An 18742-nucleotide genomic window follows, 5' to 3' on the forward strand; every position below is an offset into this window, starting at 1 on the left:
CTCTTTCGGAGAGATACAGACTGTCCCAGAACATTCGCACTTTCTTTCAATGGCAAATTCTCCATCAAAAACTGAGATGTTCCGGCAGTTATAGAATTCAATCAATAGCATTTTAAATCGATCAATCACAGTGCATCTGCGTGTAATACAAAAAAAAAGACATTTACATGACACAATTACAAGCAAATCAAACTTTACAATTTCCTGAGAAACCGCGAAATGATAAAATAATTACAACAAAACGTTGAATATTTGGTTTTTTAACAAAGCGGACATGCCATAACTGTATGGGAAGTGTTTCTTCTTATTACATGTACAGTAGAGTCTCGTTAATCCGACCTCTCGTCGATCCCACTAATCCGAACAATTTTTCCTGCTGCGTGCGCGCAACTCGCAATTCTTCTTCATGGAGTCTGGTTTGGATAACCGCTTTTTGTAATGGATTTAGTTGTGGCATATTTGTAATAAAATTAAATTTAAGACTGACATAAAGTTAATTGACAGAAGTTTATATTTAACATTTTTGTTTCGTCTAATTTGCACCATAAAAATTTGATTGTTCTAATTTTTTTTAAATACGAACAATCTAGTACGATCTCGACGGTCGTTGATACTGCCGGATAAACCAGACTCTACTGTATGACTATTTTTTTGTCATAATTTGACCTATTTTGACCAGTTACCTTTAGTTAACAGTTCTTACTTACCATACTAATTTTTTTCTCAATTTTATTTACAATACACAGGAAAAAGTCGGATACTACCAGTAACATCAAGACGTGAGAGTGCGGGATTATATAAATGAGTAAATAAAATTCGAAACAATTTATTTAGCTTAAATATAAACATTTTATGCAACAGTAAATAAATTTTGAAAGTAAATTTCAACAGAATTCCCTACTAAACATATACGATTGTTTAGGTTTGATATATGAATATAAATAAAATGAATTAGCAGGCGTCTAAATGCAACATAGGCTTAACATTTATCATGCTACTTTTAACATTTGCTATGACAGTTCGTATGATACAGACGACACTCAGCGTTAGGTAGCGAAGCACGAGTAGATTTGGCACATATCACATTGCACTGTGTCCGCGCACCGCACACCGCAGCGTCAAATCAACAAGAAGAGTACCAAAAGGAGCCCGGATCGCAGCATCATGTCCTCCGTACTCCCGGAACTTCCGGAACTGATATTCGGTTGCAAGCTGCTCTCTTCAGTTTCAGTGAGTGGCCCTTGAAAGCCGTTATAGAGACGCTTTTCTGAATTTTCCGTTTCGACATCTTCGTCCATATTTTCGTCTTCGGAATCTGCCCGTTCTTGGATCTCCATTTCTGTAACGGTAGTCAATATTAAATATTTTAAACAAAAATGTCCGTATTGATCCCTTCCAATACGTTTCAAACTTTAAGTTTTATTTGAATATTATTCGAATCTCAGAGTTCCCCCTTCATTTTCGCATAGTTGCCGAACTTTAGATTCAAATTAGGTGGCTACAAATTTCAATAAACGAATACAAACAATCTTGGCTCGACCCTATTAATTACGGCCATATTTTCCATGATCAGGACTAATCGAAAATAAAACATCTTCCTCTCTTAAAAACACATAATGTTATTCTCGATTTGAAATCGCTCGAATCCATGGAAAGTTTTAATTTGTTTCGCATCGAAAGGTCGATAGGCGAAATTTTACTCCTAAATAAATAAACAATGGACTTAAATCGTTAAATCTGCTTGTAGCTCGCTTATAGGGGAAACGCAGATTCCAATAATTACGGTGATATTTTTGAACGCTGCATTTCTGTAGAACGGACAAAAAACATCGTCACCAACGTTTTTAAGCGCAGATGTGAAAATTTATGTCGGCATGAATTTCAAATGTACAACCTACGATATATTGCGATAGATCGTAAGATTATACTCGCTCAAAATAATGGGGACCGCGCAAAATTCTTTTGAATAACTTGAATAAAAACTGACTGCAGATTCCTACTTTTTGACGTTGTTCACTCTTAATATTTTATTCAACTTCGGCTGTAAATCAATCTATGTCAACAAAGATTTTTTCACTCAACACACGAGCGAAAATATTATTTACCGGAAGCATCAATTCTAGTTTTCATCCAGTCGCATTTTCACAGACCATCAAGTGACGAATTCGATGCCTTGTGTTAAACAAAGAAAATTATTAATTGAAATAAATATCCATATTTAATTAAACGCAATAAAATTGTGAAATATGTCCTCATTTATCTGCCATTATATCTATTTTACGAGGTGCTCACTATAATAATAATAATTAAAGACTCGATGAGTTATTATTATTATAATTTCATAAACCGATTCTGGAAAACGTGCTGCGTGCTACCGAAAGCTCAAATAAAACATTATTTACACATATCCAGAAAGCACACTTCTTACAAAGCAATACTGTTAATCCCTAAAAATATTGATACAAGAACTGCGAAAATACTCGTGTTTTTTCAGGCAGTTGCTAATGCCATAACTCTAGTAATAAATTAATGTTGTTCGAGAGGGTAAAACGATATTTTCCATTGTAACTGTCAGTTTCGTCACTGCAAATTTTATTTAAAATCCCGGAAAATGCACATGTGGGATAATTTACCATTAAGAAACCGCTGTGTACACTGTGCATTCTGTAGTAAAGGCTAATGAAAAACGGCAATTGTATTTAAATTTAATTTCAAATAATGCAATTAGTTTTGTACAAAATTACAACCCTAATTGTCATTCGCCCTGAGACTTCGTTTTAATTCGTTACATCGTTTACTCAGTAAACATAAATACGTCAAGATTAAAACTGAAATTCTCTTAGAAAAAGCTTGCAACTTACAGCCAAAGCTTGTACATACACACATTCGTGTTTCTGTAATCATAATTTATCACAACACTAAAATTGATTTCACACCATTTTTATTTCATCTCTAGGGCACGAGATGTGTAGATATAAATTAGAGTAGGTGTTTAGCAGACATTATACGATTTTTAATTAATATTTTGATTAAAACACTACCGGCATAGATAAAGCCGGTTTTTGTGGACAGAGGTTATTAATGGCGGAAATGATTTATTAAATCAAATCTGATGAAACAACATGAAAATTTAATTGCTTCAGTTTTAATATATTCCACTCACTTTAAGACTTAAATAACCAAAAGAAAAATATTTATCTATGAAACCTCCCCAAAAAATAAATAATTAATGTTGTTCACTGTTGATTGACTTGACAACCAACAAATCATTTAGTGTTCGTGTAAAAAATTAAAAATTCAAACTGTTGTAATATTATATTTACTACCTACGATAGATTTAATAAATAATTTGATGACTGGTTCTAATCTCGTAGAATTAATGCCAGTCCCTCCATTTCGAAAAGTTGAATGCATTCCAATATATTTATGCATGCCAAGCTAAATAACATTCCTGAATACGTAACTGACACTTTCATTATCTAGACACTCCGACGAAAGCTTCTAATCTCTTTTCTCGCCAATTAAACGCCCAACATTTTAACATTAATTTCACTATGGAGATTGAATCAGATGAAAATATTGCCTTCGTTGTACTCGTGCATAGTTACTTAAATAAGGAAAATGGAGAAATGTTGGAAGTTAAGCTGCCTTCCCAGATAAATGCACACTTTTTGAATACCGGTCTGCCTGGAAGTTTTATTTAGCTTCTCATTTGAAATATGCATATTTACCACGTTTTCATAAATAGCTTTACAGTTAAGGCGCATCAAGTTTGAGCATCATACATTGCAAAAAAAGTTTAAACATACGCCATAATTTTCTGCTAGTTCTGTGCTAATTTGTACTGCAATTCCTAAATACTGTGCTGCTCTTTTCGTTTTCGAGTTATTTGAAAAATACAAATAATCCTCAAACTGAGCTTCATATGTCATAAACTGATCTTTTATAACTTTGTATTAATTCTGTGTGAATTTGTGCTGCCAGTTATTATTATTTTGAAATTTTGTGCTCTTTTCGTTTTTAAGTTTGAAAGAGCGTCGTGTTTGAGCATAACGCATCAAATATTGAAAAATGTCGCTACTGAATAAACTTCTGCTAACTAAATAAATACACTAATGGTTGGAGAACTTAAGAACTTGAAAGCTCGTTATCACAATATGTAAGATCTATTCCCTGAAGGTTGTCAAAAAGAAATTACTGCCTTTCTACAATAATTCTCATCAATGACAGTTCAGATTAAAATTTTTAGAATCTTACACACGTAGATGAGTTTAATATGAAAATATTATTTTAAATTTCCGTTAAAATCTGTATTTTAAGTTGATTTCTATTTTCTGTATGTTTTTTAAAATCCACAAATTAGCACAGCATTTCACCTTCATTTCAACTCAGAAACAAAAAGAACACATAATTTAGAAATTGGAGCACCAATTAGTACAAAATTATAATGACGTATGTTTAAACTTTTTTTGCGATGTATAATGCTTAAACTTGACGCACCTCTAAGAAATCCACACTGTCGCATTTCAACAAGCAATTAATATAAAAGGTCAGAAGGAAAATCAAATGGATTGAAACAGCGATCGTAATTAAACGAATAAAAAAAATTTCATTTCAGGCAGGATGTGTAAATCCGTAAGGATCTGAAGTCTCAGAGGTGCTCAAAAATCCAAATCTAAAAATTCGAAAATCGAATAAAAAAAATTATTTAAAAGAATAAAAAAAATTATAAAAATAAGTGTGTTTTTCTTGGTTTGTTTATGAATTTTTAAACGGTTCGCTCTCGAGACAGTTGAATTTGAAGTGTGTAAACTACTACGCTTTGAAGCACTGCAATTAGAGAATTGCTTCTGATTGGTTTGTAGACATTGTGGCCTCGTCTTTAGAGATAAGATCGAAATGTATGTAGGTCGTCTTTGAAATATTATCAGTTTGTAAATTAGTGGTGGCGTCTTAAACCTAATGAAGAAAATTCGTATGCAAAGGGTAAGAATCGTGAGATTGAGCATATTTAATTTAACTAATAGAGAAAGGTGGAGTGAAATTTGAGTTGTATATTTTTGTGTAATTTGAGTGGAATGGTAATTGTGCCGTTAGAGTGTAATTGGTTTTCGTGTCGGAGGCGCAAATGAAGAAATATCGGAGTGGTCGGATAGAGGTAATTTTTGTGTAAGATGGCGCTTGATTGTTGAGTATTTGGGTAAGGTGTAAAGTTAAGAGAAAAGTGTGGGTAGAGGCAATAAAAGTGGGAGAAGCAATTGACTTAAACCGTTAACAGATATACATTGGTGTGTCGAAAATGGGTCGGATACAAAAGTAGTAAGTGAAATTTTAGCGATTTTTGTGAAAAATCCAATTTCATTTTATTGCGTCGCCAATTCTAGTGTGAGTCTCATCAACATTTCATAGTTTCGAAGCTGTAAATCAGAGAGTAAGTGGAAGTTGGCTTACCATAGAGACGAATGTTGCCTTCGGCGTCACCGATTGAGTTTTTGGAGATACATTTGTAGCCTCCCAGGTCGGATTTGTGAAAGCGCTTTATGACAAGCTTCATCTGAACGCTATAATAAGAATTGTTAATTTCGGTCATATGATACTTGTCATTGGTGATGATCATCTCTCCTGCAAAAACAAAAACCTTCTAATCAAACTAAAAATTTAAATTATAAACTTACCGCTTTCTCTCGTCCAGTAGTTGATTGCCTTCGGTGATGCTTCTACGTGACACTGGAGGGTGACATCGGTGTTAACCGGGGCGCCGACGAGCTGGTTGGGAACTTGTATCAGGGGGTGAACTGCAACAGAGGGGTTTACATCATCCGTCAACGGTGTCAGGCGCAGTGCTCTACCCTTCCCACAATACGCCGGAAATAAGCTACGAATAGCCAGCGGAAACTGCACGAAAATGGAGTGTTGTGACAATTATGCCTGTGCGGGCCACAACTCGACGAGGTTAGCGAGGTGCAAACACAGCGGTCGGAGCAAAAATCGCGAATTTCGCGAGGGGAGATACAGACACGACCAACTGATAATATCTGCGATAACAACTCCGCACTGGTCAATGAGCAGAAAAAACTTCCAAATTTAACTTTATTCTAAGTAAATCTTGGCTCGCCCTTTATATTTATTATTGTTAACATTCAATAACGCAGCGACTTTTATTTCTTTCAATTTCATTTTATTAATTATTGTTTCAAAGTTATTGATGCTTTCAATTTAACTGACTTTTGTGGTTCTATTAATTCCCACTCAAACAAAGCATCTTGTTGGCAAATCTTATTAGTACCCTCAATACAACAAGAGTAAAAACTTTGATGAAACACTGTGACCTTTCCAGGCGCTATTTTTAAGTGTTGGTGTTTTGGAAAAACATTCCAAAAAGAGAAGTTTTACTTTAAAATGATTAGACTTGGTGGGATAATTTAAAATGGAGGTGTTGACGGTATAATATAAAAGAATGTAAATATTGATGTTAGAAGTTGGCGTTATAATTTGAAATACATCAGAAGTTATTTAATTATTTCCAGCAACCTGGTGATATGGCCCAGTGTGCGGGTGGCTGAAAGATGTGGTGAAAGACCAGTGAGTCATAACGGCAGTGATAAGCTTTTATAATATAAGTACTAGAACTCCAACTGCTCATACTTTTTATCGGGCTGTGAAGTTGGAACCTCCTTGTGCCCTACACTAACATTTCTTAAGAGATGACTTTCAATTTCAGACTTTACACAGTATATTTACTTAGCGGCCTGAACAGCGGCGCGGTAGATGTATAGCTGAAATTCATTCCCCTCGACGATAAAACTTTGGAGCGCGATCGAATTATTCACTATATTGTGGCACGGGTAGCGGAACTGAAAACTGATAACAAGTGCCCCAAATTGATTGACTAACTGACTGTTTTTTAACTGGAAAAATTGAAATTGTTTCCAAACTTAACTCAACTACATTGTTTCTTACAAATCGACTGCAATATACGAACTTTGGGGTGAGATATTGGTCACATTCGATACGATAGTGATTTACGGTTATCATTTGGAACGTATCAAGATTAATTTCCGCTCGGCGCGTCCAGCAATCGACGCCAAGTACGGACGACCCAACAAAATCATTTTAAAATCTACATCTAAATGTCAGTTTCTGCGAATACATTTAATGCATACCTTTTGATGCAAATGTTACCCGTACTAAAATCCATTAATAGATGTTAAATATTCCAGAAAGTTTATTAGGAAAGCGACGGACATTCGTCCTGTGAAGCACTCATACATTTATTTATTTAATGTAATACATAAATTACTCCATTCCGTATTGCGTAAATGCATAACCGGTATAAACCTATGAGCGCTTAGCATACACACGTCGGAAAATGATTGAAGTTGCGTCGGCCAACGTTTGTATTTATGGTTATGTTTATAATCAGCCAGCATTGTCTACTTAGCGCGCACCCATTACCCCGGGCTATTGTACCGTGTGCATTCCGCCGCATCCATATTCATATGAGCTTTTAAAACAATTGTTCATTCTCGCCTTTATGCAACAAAATAAATAAAAATGCAATACCGCATAGTAAACATCCCAACTGTCAGATCCGCATGTCATCTCTACTCTAACTTATTGTTACATTGAACCATCGACCCTCCACACATATATATTCACCCTGTACAACTACAACCCTTTTCCCTCTTTTCCAAGATCACTGCATAATTACATCCCACACCCCAACAAGCACAGACTCCACGCAATTGTTGAAACAGTACCATTAACTAGATTTACTGTTCCATTTTTTATCTACTATTTCGGGACAATTTCACGTTTCGAGAACCAAATCGATCATTGCGTTTTCAACCCGTACGCTCTTTTACATCATTTCATATTTCCATTTTGCGATTCTATTTAATCAAAGACCACTTGGAACCCAAGCTCCGTACTATTATTTCACCAGTTTACAGATTAAACGTCTTTCATTTTCGCTTTCCGTCGACAGATAATCAAATCAATCTCAATATCCGTCATTAAAACTCAAATAACATTCACACCACCAAATACATTTATCATTTCTTTCCATAAAAAGCTCCATTCATTGAGAACTGGACCGCGCTTTAATTCTTAACTTATTGTTAAACTACCACAATACTATCTCGTTAATCACAAATATTTATTAGAATTTAACTTCTAATTATACTGACCAAAATACAATGTGATGACAAAAAAAGTGCCCATGTTGTTTTCTATTAAACGATCAGAAAATTTATTCTTTTTTTTTAAATACGCATTGTGTTTCAATAGCAAGAATTTGCAATACTGCACAATTTAATATTTCGAATACTAAATTAAAATTACTTGAACTAGTTTTCGAATTTAAGAAACATTAAAAAAATATGTCAAATTAACGTAGTTTGTAGTCAATCAATTTAAATATTCAAAAAATAAGGAAAATAGGGTAAATCGGCACCATTAGCCAGATTTCTCAACTTCAAAATGCTGTATAAAATTGAATTTTTGTTCTACGTCTGTATGATTTTTGTCATTTTTCTTAGAAAAACTTTAATTTGTTGTAAAAATAGTTGTGAACCTCCAGATAATGTTAAAAACTCGTAAATCTTCAAAATTCACAAGACACAGCATTAAGCTAATAATAGGCACCGTTTTTGCCAATAGTCTCGACTAATAATGGGCACCATTTCAAAACACAGAGGATTACTAAAATTGCAAAACTGTAAATTGGTATATTAATATTAATTATTGTAACTAAAAATTTTAATTGTAAAAGTCTTTTTCCTAGTTTTTTCTTCTTGGCTAATAATAGCACATTTGCTTTCTGCAATTTTTCTCTCTCAATTTCTTTATCGACTCTTATAAACAATTCAAACTCGATTAATCAAGCCACGGTTAATCGAGGTTCCTTCCACTGTCGTATAAAAAGTAAAACCAAACAAATTTTTGATTGTACAAAAAGAAAAGCTTTTATTTCAGTGAAGGAAGCATTCATTCAACTTGGGTTACAATTTCACGTTTAGACAAATATTACAAATAACCTTGTATTGAGCAGGGCCGTCTTCTTTTTTGAACCTTTTTATCACCCTAAACAACAGTGTTTTTTTATAAATTCAAATTTGGGATTCTCATGTAAAAAAAATGCAACAATGCCAGTGATGGAAAATGGTTGTAACTCAAAATAACAATAATGTATGAATGAAATTTAATATTATTCATCATTTCCAATAATTAGCAGATTTCAATTTATTTAATTTCAATACACCAAAAGACTTGCATCAAAACAGGTACCCACATATTTTATTGAAATAACGAATATAGAATAGGAAATTTTAATAAATAATTATATGGCAAACATATTTATCTATATCAAACAGCTTTGTGGATAACTCTTTCAGAAATATGAGGACGAATTGTTTTTTGAGCAATCGTTCACGTGCGCTAACCAATTAGAAAGAACTTATTGAGTTATAGGTTGGAACATCTAGACGGATACTTGGAGCGGTGTTAATAAAATATTTTTTTTAGTCTCGTTTCTGTTAGACGTCGAACATAAAAGAATTCCCAAAGGTTAAGAAGAATTTTCTTTGCTAGTTGAAATGAGTTGTACAATTTCTTGATTAAAGCTTGTTTTACATTTTGTTTCGCAAAATATATGACTCTGACTTGCGCTAGTTTCATATTTAACTTTATGTACACACGTTATTAACCCAAATGCTTTTAACAGCACAACAGAGAGGCTTTGTGAACACTGGAAAATCAATACCAATTGAAACGAGTTCAGTTATCAAAAACTACATTTTTTGACATCTCGTTTCGCGTTTGAGAATTGCTCATTCGTTAAAAGATAACAATAAGAAAAAGAGATAATACTTTAGTAGATTTACGTGTTTTTTAATCTGTCAATTTAAAAACTCTGCCACTTGAAGCGGTTTCCTATGTTTATATAATTTAATAAATAAAACTATACAATTTGAATGCTATTATAATTCTTTAGAAAGTTGCTAACGCTATGTTTGAAGTCTAAAAGCAGTTTTTGCAGTATTCCCAACGAGCACTCTGTGAGCAAACTTCAACATTCCTATGCGGAAACTAAACAAAGCTTTTCAATTTTAGCTCTATAGGTTTCAAATTAGTTGGAATCGCTATATTTAACGATCATTACTAATTTATTTAAAAAGCAACTGAAACATTATGTTTATATATTTGATTCTTAATTAGATTATAATTGGAATTGAGTATTTTATTAGCAAAAAATAACAATAAAAGAAGTGATCTATGTTCTTCATTTCCGTCGCTCTTGGCAAATAATGTTCGTTTCAATTTTATAAATGGTCCGTAGGTATTTCGTTTTAAATGCCAACAATTACAAGCTACATGAAGAGTTATAATTTGCACCCTTTTAAAATATGGACAATACAATTGTTTGTAGAATCTGAGTAAATTAGCAAAGTCTACAGAGCACCACATTCAGGTGATGAATTGTATTGTTATTGAATTTGATTGAACAGTCGAAATACAAACCAACAATAGTTCAATTACATATCATACTTAAATCGTTTTACAGGATACTAATAATAGTCGATGGTTTGTTTACCAAATACTCAAAAAACACAAATTCAGATTTTAAATTTGATTTAAATGCAACTTTTAACAATTTGAAATACACTCGAAAAGTTTGTGCACCGGTATCGTTTTTTTTAACTTCGAATACAATTTCAATTAAGTTTTTTTAGAAGAAATTATCGGGAAAATTATATTTTCAACCTCGACCAGGCTGCTTTATATCGAGGCAAAATGTAAGTTAATTATTTCAATCAGTTGCTAATTAATTAGGTTAAGATTAGGGAGAACCATATCAATGGAAAATCTAGGATATATTTTACAGACTTTGTAATTTTATACGACCGGAATCTCGGATGAATTTTATTTGAGTTTTTATTTTAATCACAGCATTGTCCAAACGGAACATTTCTTTTTGGCTTAAGGCAAATAAAGCGACAGATCTGTATTCGCAAATTTAATAAAATCTCTCTGTTTCCTATATAACACTCATAAAATAAGTTAATTTTGTGGGAAATAACATAAATTTGATATATAAGAGATTTGCAAATGGAGGATGACAGCTCCCCTGTCATTATCAAGTTTCGAAAATGGTTCCCTCAAAGCTATGAAAATCTGGTACTGTTTCTTTGACTATAATTGAATACAGCGCTTATTCCGCAAATTTATGCCTCTAGGGATTAAATGTTTGCTCAAACCAAGGCCTTAAACCAACAAACAAAAGTGCAGTGAGTTGAAAACATTTAAAGAAATTAACAATTTGTTGTTACAAAAACACAAATATTTACGTAAATTCAATTCTGGTATAGTTGTTGGCGTTGACGACTAAATCTACATTTTGCTCTTTATCACAAAAATGAACAGTGAAGATCTTACATTTTAATATTATGTATATTCGGAGCGAATCGCTTTACGTGCTTGTCGTAAGAAGAAAAGAAATAAATTGCAATAAAAGCTTGTTTTATTTAACTGATCCTTATTTTTCGAGAAATTCAATTATTCAAAATTGTATCCGAGATGGGTTGTATATGTACGGTAAAATTCGCACGAAATTAAGTTGTCGGATTTATTTGAAATTCACCCTTACATCCAACTGAATTAAGAAAGAGCATCACAGCGTATATTCCCTTGAACCGGGTGCTAAAATATACAGTCGGGGCGTCGCAACGACCTCACATACGTATTCGCCAAACATAAGTTTCAATAATAATGATATTAATAGCAACACGCATCGCAGCCCCGTGCATTGATTATTTACAGAATCAATTTTTTTCGATACTTACAATGTACATGGAGCATCATTCTTTTGCTGACGGAAGGCGGCACGCCGTTGGCAGCGATGCAGAGGTAAGCGCCCATTTCAGACCTTGTGACTTTCGTCAGGGCTAACATTTCACCCTCAACGGAGGTGAGTCTTTCGGCTCTACCGCCAGTGGAGCTTCTGGCGACGATTGCTCCGCCGTCCTCTCGCCGCCAGACAATGCGCGGTTTTGGATAGCCGCGAGCTTTACATACCAACTTGGCGGAACCACCTTCTGGTACCATCATATCTCCCGACGTTTCTTCATAAATAATGTCCGGAGGAATTACCACTTCTAGAAAGGCAGTCTGCAAAGATAGGCAATTACAGAACGTTTATTGCTTTGCCAGGAAGAAGCGACTTAAAAAGTAATTGTTTAAGCGCTGCAAATGTCTCCCCATCTACTATATTATGATGGTGGCCTTATTTATTGCTCTGCAGCCATATTCAGATTGCATTGCGAAAACCCGACATACATCTTTTACCCAGTTGTCACTCTCGCGCAATTCATTAAATGTGCGCACACTACGTTTTCACGTTAACAATACTGTAATGTTACCATTAAATTTTCACTGGGACAGTTCTAATCACCTCTTTATACTTGTTGGGGCTCGAATCTCGTTTGAAATTTTATTATTGACAGCATTGTTTATTTCGCTCCAAATATATACAACTCCAATTAAGTCAAACCAGCTTTTGTTATAAAAATACGTACCTACAACATACGCTGCATGTCAATGAATAGACTCTTAATGTATTAATTCTACTATACCAACTGAACTTCTAAACTCCATAGAAATAGCAAGAGTTATGTTAGAGTCACGGAGAAATGAACTTCGCTCAGTAACACTCGCTACATCTCGAAATATGCATTCAACATATTTAACAAAAATGATAATGAACAATATAAAACTTCAATGAATGTTTTATCTATTGTTTATTTTAACTAAAATACCGTTTTTAATTAACGTTAATAAAATTGATTTGGAAAATCAATATTTAACAGGAAGTAAATCAATCAGTTCAATTTCGTTTGAGACTTATTGAAATAATGTGCTTCGTCTTTAGCATTGCGTGTTAAGGTCCCGAAAATGGGATTAAAAACTTGTTGTAAGTTTGTAAGACTGTTCCACTGTAATATGTAAGCGGAAGAAGTGTGAGTATATTAAGCAGAAGCAACTTTTCATTAGTTAATTTAACCAAAATTCTTCGGCAAAAGCCGCAATGTTGGTAGAATATACACATAAATAACTAGTAATAAATTGTAGGGAATAGCGCTAATAATGCAAAGAAATTTTAATGTGCAAAGCTGTAGGACAATACGGAAGCTCACATTTCACGCGCGGCACAAAACTTGTTGACAGGATTTGGATGGAAAATTCTCAAACAGTCCCTGAAGTCCTCTCGTAAGCAACTACAATTTGTCTGGATCTTATAAGGAAGCAGATCCTACAACGCCGATCACAAAATTCAAACCAAAACTTCAGAAATATAAAACACGCAAAAAATAAGGAATTTTTCCATCAACGTTTTTAAACTGTTTCTGTAACTTTCCGACGAAACATACTCCGATTAACGAACTCTAAACTTTTCTAAATCAATTTTGAGATGCTGCGTTTATCTCGAGCGTTAAACATTTTTAACAAACTCTGGCACTTACAAATTAAAGGACTTATGGCTGGCTAGTGGAGTGACTTGCCCACCACTGATATTCTTTTCCAGTTATCTGATTTTAAACCATTAACAGACATTTAAAGCAATTTCGGCACATCGATCAGATTATCCGATCAAACTGATTGACAGATAGACAGTTTGACCGTAAGTGGAATTCTTGCGATATTCTTCCAGTTAACTGGCAGATATTCGGTTAAATTTTTCGAACAAAACCGATCTGCTTTCTAATTATTGAAACCCGAATAACCTAACCTTTATTCAACATCAAAATCGAAATAGATGAATGCGGAAATTTGAATAAACCTGGAAAATCAGGACCTTTTCATTGCTAGTTAAAACATCACAAATCAATAACAAAACTACAGTTTTCACACATTTTCATTTTATTAAATTCGTAAAATAAAGAGATAAAATCAATGCACTAAATACATGTGCTAACAAATCTAGCAGTGGCATCAAATTTATTTATGGTTCAATATTTACACTTTTATTAAAACGTCGGTAAAATCACACGGTTTATTTTTTTTAAAGATTGTTGTTAAAAAGGTTTCTGTAAACAATTTAGTTGTTATATGTAATGACCACATTCATTTTTAGAATTCTCAACAGTTTCCTTCACTGTTTCAACAAATTTCCATGCACTTCGTTTGCGTTCTCTTCTTTCAAACTATCATAACCAGAAACTCGTTAAATTATTCTTAGCGACAAAATTCCAGCCAAATGAAGGACTATTTGGAATAGCAACTAGATTGAACTTGAAACGAGTAGCTAAAAATAACTAAATCATCGGAACAATGAAGATTGAAAAAATTATTTCAGACAATGATCCTGGAAAGTAATCCATTTTTGTCGTATTGAAGATTTAAAAATCCACTCTTACAAATAACATTGTTGCAACGAATAGTAGAAAATCCCCCTGTCATTAACAACAAAACCAAATAAAATTTCCAAGGTAATAAAAGCTCCACTCACCTGCATTTTCATTGGATCAGTGTTTACTTGGCACATATACTGACCCCGATCTTCTCTTTTAACGTTTCGTATATTTAACGTCCATGTGTTGAAATCGTTGTGTGTTACGGATAATCGTGCGTTGTTGGTAATAACGTGCTCATGGATGGCTAATATTGCCTTGGTGTCCGCTTTTATCCACGCGACCTGATCCAAAATGAATTGTGAACAGTTGTGGTAAACACGCTTTAATTCGATTTCAGTTTATTTATTTCCAAAGATGCGCGAAATTTCAAAACAAAAGGCGTTTTGAGATTTTACGCAATAAGTGCAATACTACAATGTTAACGAGGAAAATCTGCAGTCCCTTCTAAAACGTTAAAAAGGAGAAAGACGCGACACGGAAGCAATCATAATAATAATTAAGTGTCGCAGCTTTCAAAAAATATGATAAGAAATATCCTGTAATTAATTTACCTTTTTACGCAATTACAACTAATTACACACCAACCACGCGACTTTCGTTGTTTACGCCACAAAACCAAAGCTTCCTGAGAAGTTTGAAAAGAAGAAAAAGAAATTTCTAATTAAAAAGTTTGAGTAGCATAATGACCTAGCCGATCACTGTTTGATTGGAGGCTATAGCATAACTTAAAACTGAGTAAAAAATAAACGACGCTCGAAAACAATCTTAGTATTTATTCAAAATATTTACAATTACACAACGGAAGTTTAAGCCCACAATGACTTGATCTCATCTTACGGTAGTTATTTTTGGTTTCCCACTTTCTCTCCTCGTTTTTATCATCCTATAAACGCAAAACTCCTTCAAAATGTATGACAGAAACTTTTAACGCTTACCAACAATTTTGGTGGATGCGCCGCACAACATTTAAATACATAAAATTCGTTAGTTTTGCCAATCGGTAATTAAAGTTAGCCTTCTTAGTTTATTATAGTAGTGGGGTTTCAACCAAAAATCTAAATTTTTAGTGACGTCATTTGCATTTAAATTTAACTTATTTTATTACAAATTACATGTTTATATCTACCACCTAAGTAAAAGTTGATAATGCGGTGGAACACTAAACACTGGCTTTATCCCTCATCTGCATAAAAGAGACTTTACAAAACGGGGCATTAATTTGAACGGGCGCAACTTTATTAAATTTTCCTACAATTTTTCTAAAGTTTTGTTGAGTGTTTAGTGGAGTTAAATTGGGTTTAATGATTTTATAAGAAGTAACTTTAGTAATTTTATTTTCACCTAAACTACAAGAAAATATTTTCCATTGGTTGGCTAATTAATTAGTAATTAGCAAGATCGGTAATGAAGTGTCCAACAACCAGTGCACCGGAACAAAACCTAGTTGACTTGTTTTATTGAGTAAATAAACAGTATAAAATAAAGACACCCGTGCTGACAGAACAAAGGAGCACAATATTGTAGTGCGATGTAAAGTTTTTTCTTTTTCGTAGCTGTAATTTATACGTGAGAAAGTGCATTTTATGGAATAAATACATGAAGCCATGCATTGTGTATAAAATTCTCATATAATGTAGTCAAGTTTAGCATTTTAAAATCGGTAAATTAGAACGCTGCCGCCCCTAACTGTCAACCGCAGCTTCGTCTACCTTCACATAGTACATGTTGTACAGTAATCGCGTTGTTCTGGTTACGCATTTTAATAAATTAAAGGTGACCAACATTTCCCATATCCGAAGTAAGTTAGTCAGCGCACCATTAACTAAATAGAGGTCCGCAATTAATTGTAAAGAACAAAGTATCTACATAGTTGGAGGAATATCAAAAAATAAAAAGGCAGTTCCGTTGCAAATATCGGTGTGTTTGTTGAAAATTTGCATCCAGTTGAGTTAATCTAAGTAAAGCAGATATGCAGTGTGTCGCGTGTAGTTTTTCTAGAACAGCAGCGTTTACGCGAGGATGGATATGCAATGATAGTTACGCACTGATGGTTACGTGTTTGGGATCGATACTGTGTAAGTGTTACGATTTTAATCCGTGAGTTATGGTGTTATCCATATATCTGTTGGGCATGTATTTCCTCTTTCAGATAAGTGTTTACCAAATCTGATGCGACTGGCGTCGAAGGTGAATAATGGCAATCTTGTTTGCATATGAAAGCTAACGGTCCCGCAGTTGGTCCCGGGCCATGACCTCGCAACCATGTCACATGCAGCCGATAGACTCACGATAGCATCAAATCCTATAGGTCGTTCACGGCGAAAGTGAATTGGAATTAGAGATATGCCAGCAAACAGCACCCATAGTGAATTCGGGTCTAGTGAGTTAAGCCCTTTAACACCACGCGCATCAACTATTGTGTGCTAAACACAATTGCATATTTCATTATCTGGAGAAACAGAAGGATTACTAGAGTTCGCACCAAGATGGCTACATAATAGAACGCATAATTCCGCTACAAATGTCCGTGTTAGTGGCGTGTTCAGGGCGCTCGAGGTCGTCCTTTCGCAGGACATTCTCTGTACCGAGATATTGCTGATCTAGCAATTAATCCACGCCATTGTTTGGTCAGACGGGTCAGACACTAGTTTTAGATCTGCCGCGGTAAACTAAATAATGGTCGCTTAAACATTTAAAGAAAATTTTATACCACCACTCTAACAAACACATCCGAACTACAGAAATCCTAATTAATGCTACGAGACCCGCATTAGCCTAATCCCGACAAAATCACCAATCCGAAAAATGACGCTATGCACCGTGACGTGATTCTTAATTTCAGAAGTAATTCTGTTATCATCTGCTTCAACAAACTCCAGTACAGTATCAACAAAAACATACATAAATATTATCAATATTCCAAAGATTATTGGGACAACCTGACGTGACGACACCGTAAATTTTCACTATTGCAATAAAAGAATGTAAGAATGACTGTGCTCACAGTAAAACCCACTCTCGAGTAGATTTTTATGTTGCTTCAGCTTTACCTAGTTACATCAAACTCATCACTACTCTAAAAATTCCACTGAAGCTTTATTACTTTTTCAAAATAAAATTAGAGTTAAATATTCAATTACAAACACAATATTTTTTTATAATTTGAGATTTCACGCCCGCCTCTCTAACACTTTTGTGTTTATAGAAGACTACATTTTCTCTGTTTTTATATTTACTGATAAAGCTTAACAGTATTGTTTACACTATGGACTGAAGATGGATAAAGCAGAGCCCGAGTATTCAATTAAAAGATCCAAAGTGAAAATATTTCAGTGTTTCTGTTTTAAAAATTCATTTATTTCACATGAAAGGATCAATTTTTTCTTGCCATTATATATACTATAGTACAGAGAGACCGCGATACAAAAATTAAACATGCATTATCTTCTATCAGACTTTGTAAAATTAATTGGGGATTAAAATTAATTAATAAATTGACTAGTTTCGCCAAAAAAAAGACAACTAAATGCAGGTATACCAAAAAGTCGTGACGTCATTAGATCCACGTCTTCATAGTAAACTAGAACCGGTCCACATTCCTTCGCGTGCTTACTCGTTGTTTACTAATAACTAGTAGACCTTGAGAAACCTGGAGAAGTGGGTGACACTCAAGGCCACCAAGTGGTTATGTGGGTCAGATTCTTTCGGTAGTCTTGCAATTTTCACTTTCCAAAGAAAATCATCAACATCATTTATACTACCTTTTGCTTCATATTTATACATATGAATCATTCTGTAATTTACAGATTTTTGCTTAAACGGTTTGTGCTGTGACATTTTAGATACCACTGTGTTGTCATTGTCAAATTTGGATTCTTCAGTTAAATGTTTAGTCCATGGCCCAATAATATTGAAAATGTTGGAGCGATAAATTAGGGATAAGAAGATGGAGTTCAGACAAATTATTTTCTCATGTAAAGACTTGACATAATACCGAGTTAAGTAATAATATTAATAAATAATAATATTTTCGTTTATACCCGGCATTACCATATTAACCTGACGGCAAAAAATATTTTATTAGGCTTTGGTAATGGATTTTTTGCATAATTTGATATTGAGAGCTCTTAATTACCTTCTTCACAAATGTGAAAAAAAAAACATTCACGTTGAATTTTAAAAAAAACTGGTAAGCACCAAAATGTTAATTATAAATAATCAGACTTTGACCAATACGAATTAATTAATACTTTCTTTTCTTTTAGTTTAAAAATTGGCAATCACATTTATTCAATGAGCAAAAACGTAAAAAATTGGTATGAATTTTATTA

At 33.8% G+C, this 18742-nt stretch overlaps 1 protein-coding gene across 4 annotated transcripts in view; it reads right to left on the reverse strand.

Annotated features, from left to right (window-relative positions):
• Positions 1-860: 860 nt before the first annotated feature.
• The window catches only part of LOC148167289 (lachesin-like), a 58403-nt gene continuing 40521 nt past the window's right edge, over positions 861-18742 (reverse strand). For all 4 annotated transcript variants that reach the window (XM_088047431.1, XM_088047432.1, XM_088047428.1 and 1 more), the window contains exons 4-8: positions 14507-14692; positions 11844-12168; positions 5676-5795; positions 5452-5622; positions 861-1339 (exon numbers count right to left, since the gene is read on the reverse strand). In XM_088047431.1, coding sequence (XP_087903557.1) covers positions 1119-1339; positions 5452-5622; positions 5676-5795; positions 11844-12168; positions 14507-14692 — 1023 coding nt within the window. In that variant the 3' untranslated portion in view covers positions 861-1118. The remainder of the gene's footprint in view (positions 1340-5451; positions 5623-5675; positions 5796-11843; positions 12169-14506; positions 14693-18742) is intronic.

Source organism: Gnatocerus cornutus, chromosome 10 (assembly GCF_029298725.1).
Source record: "Gnatocerus cornutus isolate USDA-ARS CGAHR chromosome 10, icGnaCorn1.1, whole genome shotgun sequence".
Lineage (NCBI taxonomy): Eukaryota > Metazoa > Arthropoda > Insecta > Coleoptera > Tenebrionidae > Gnatocerus > Gnatocerus cornutus.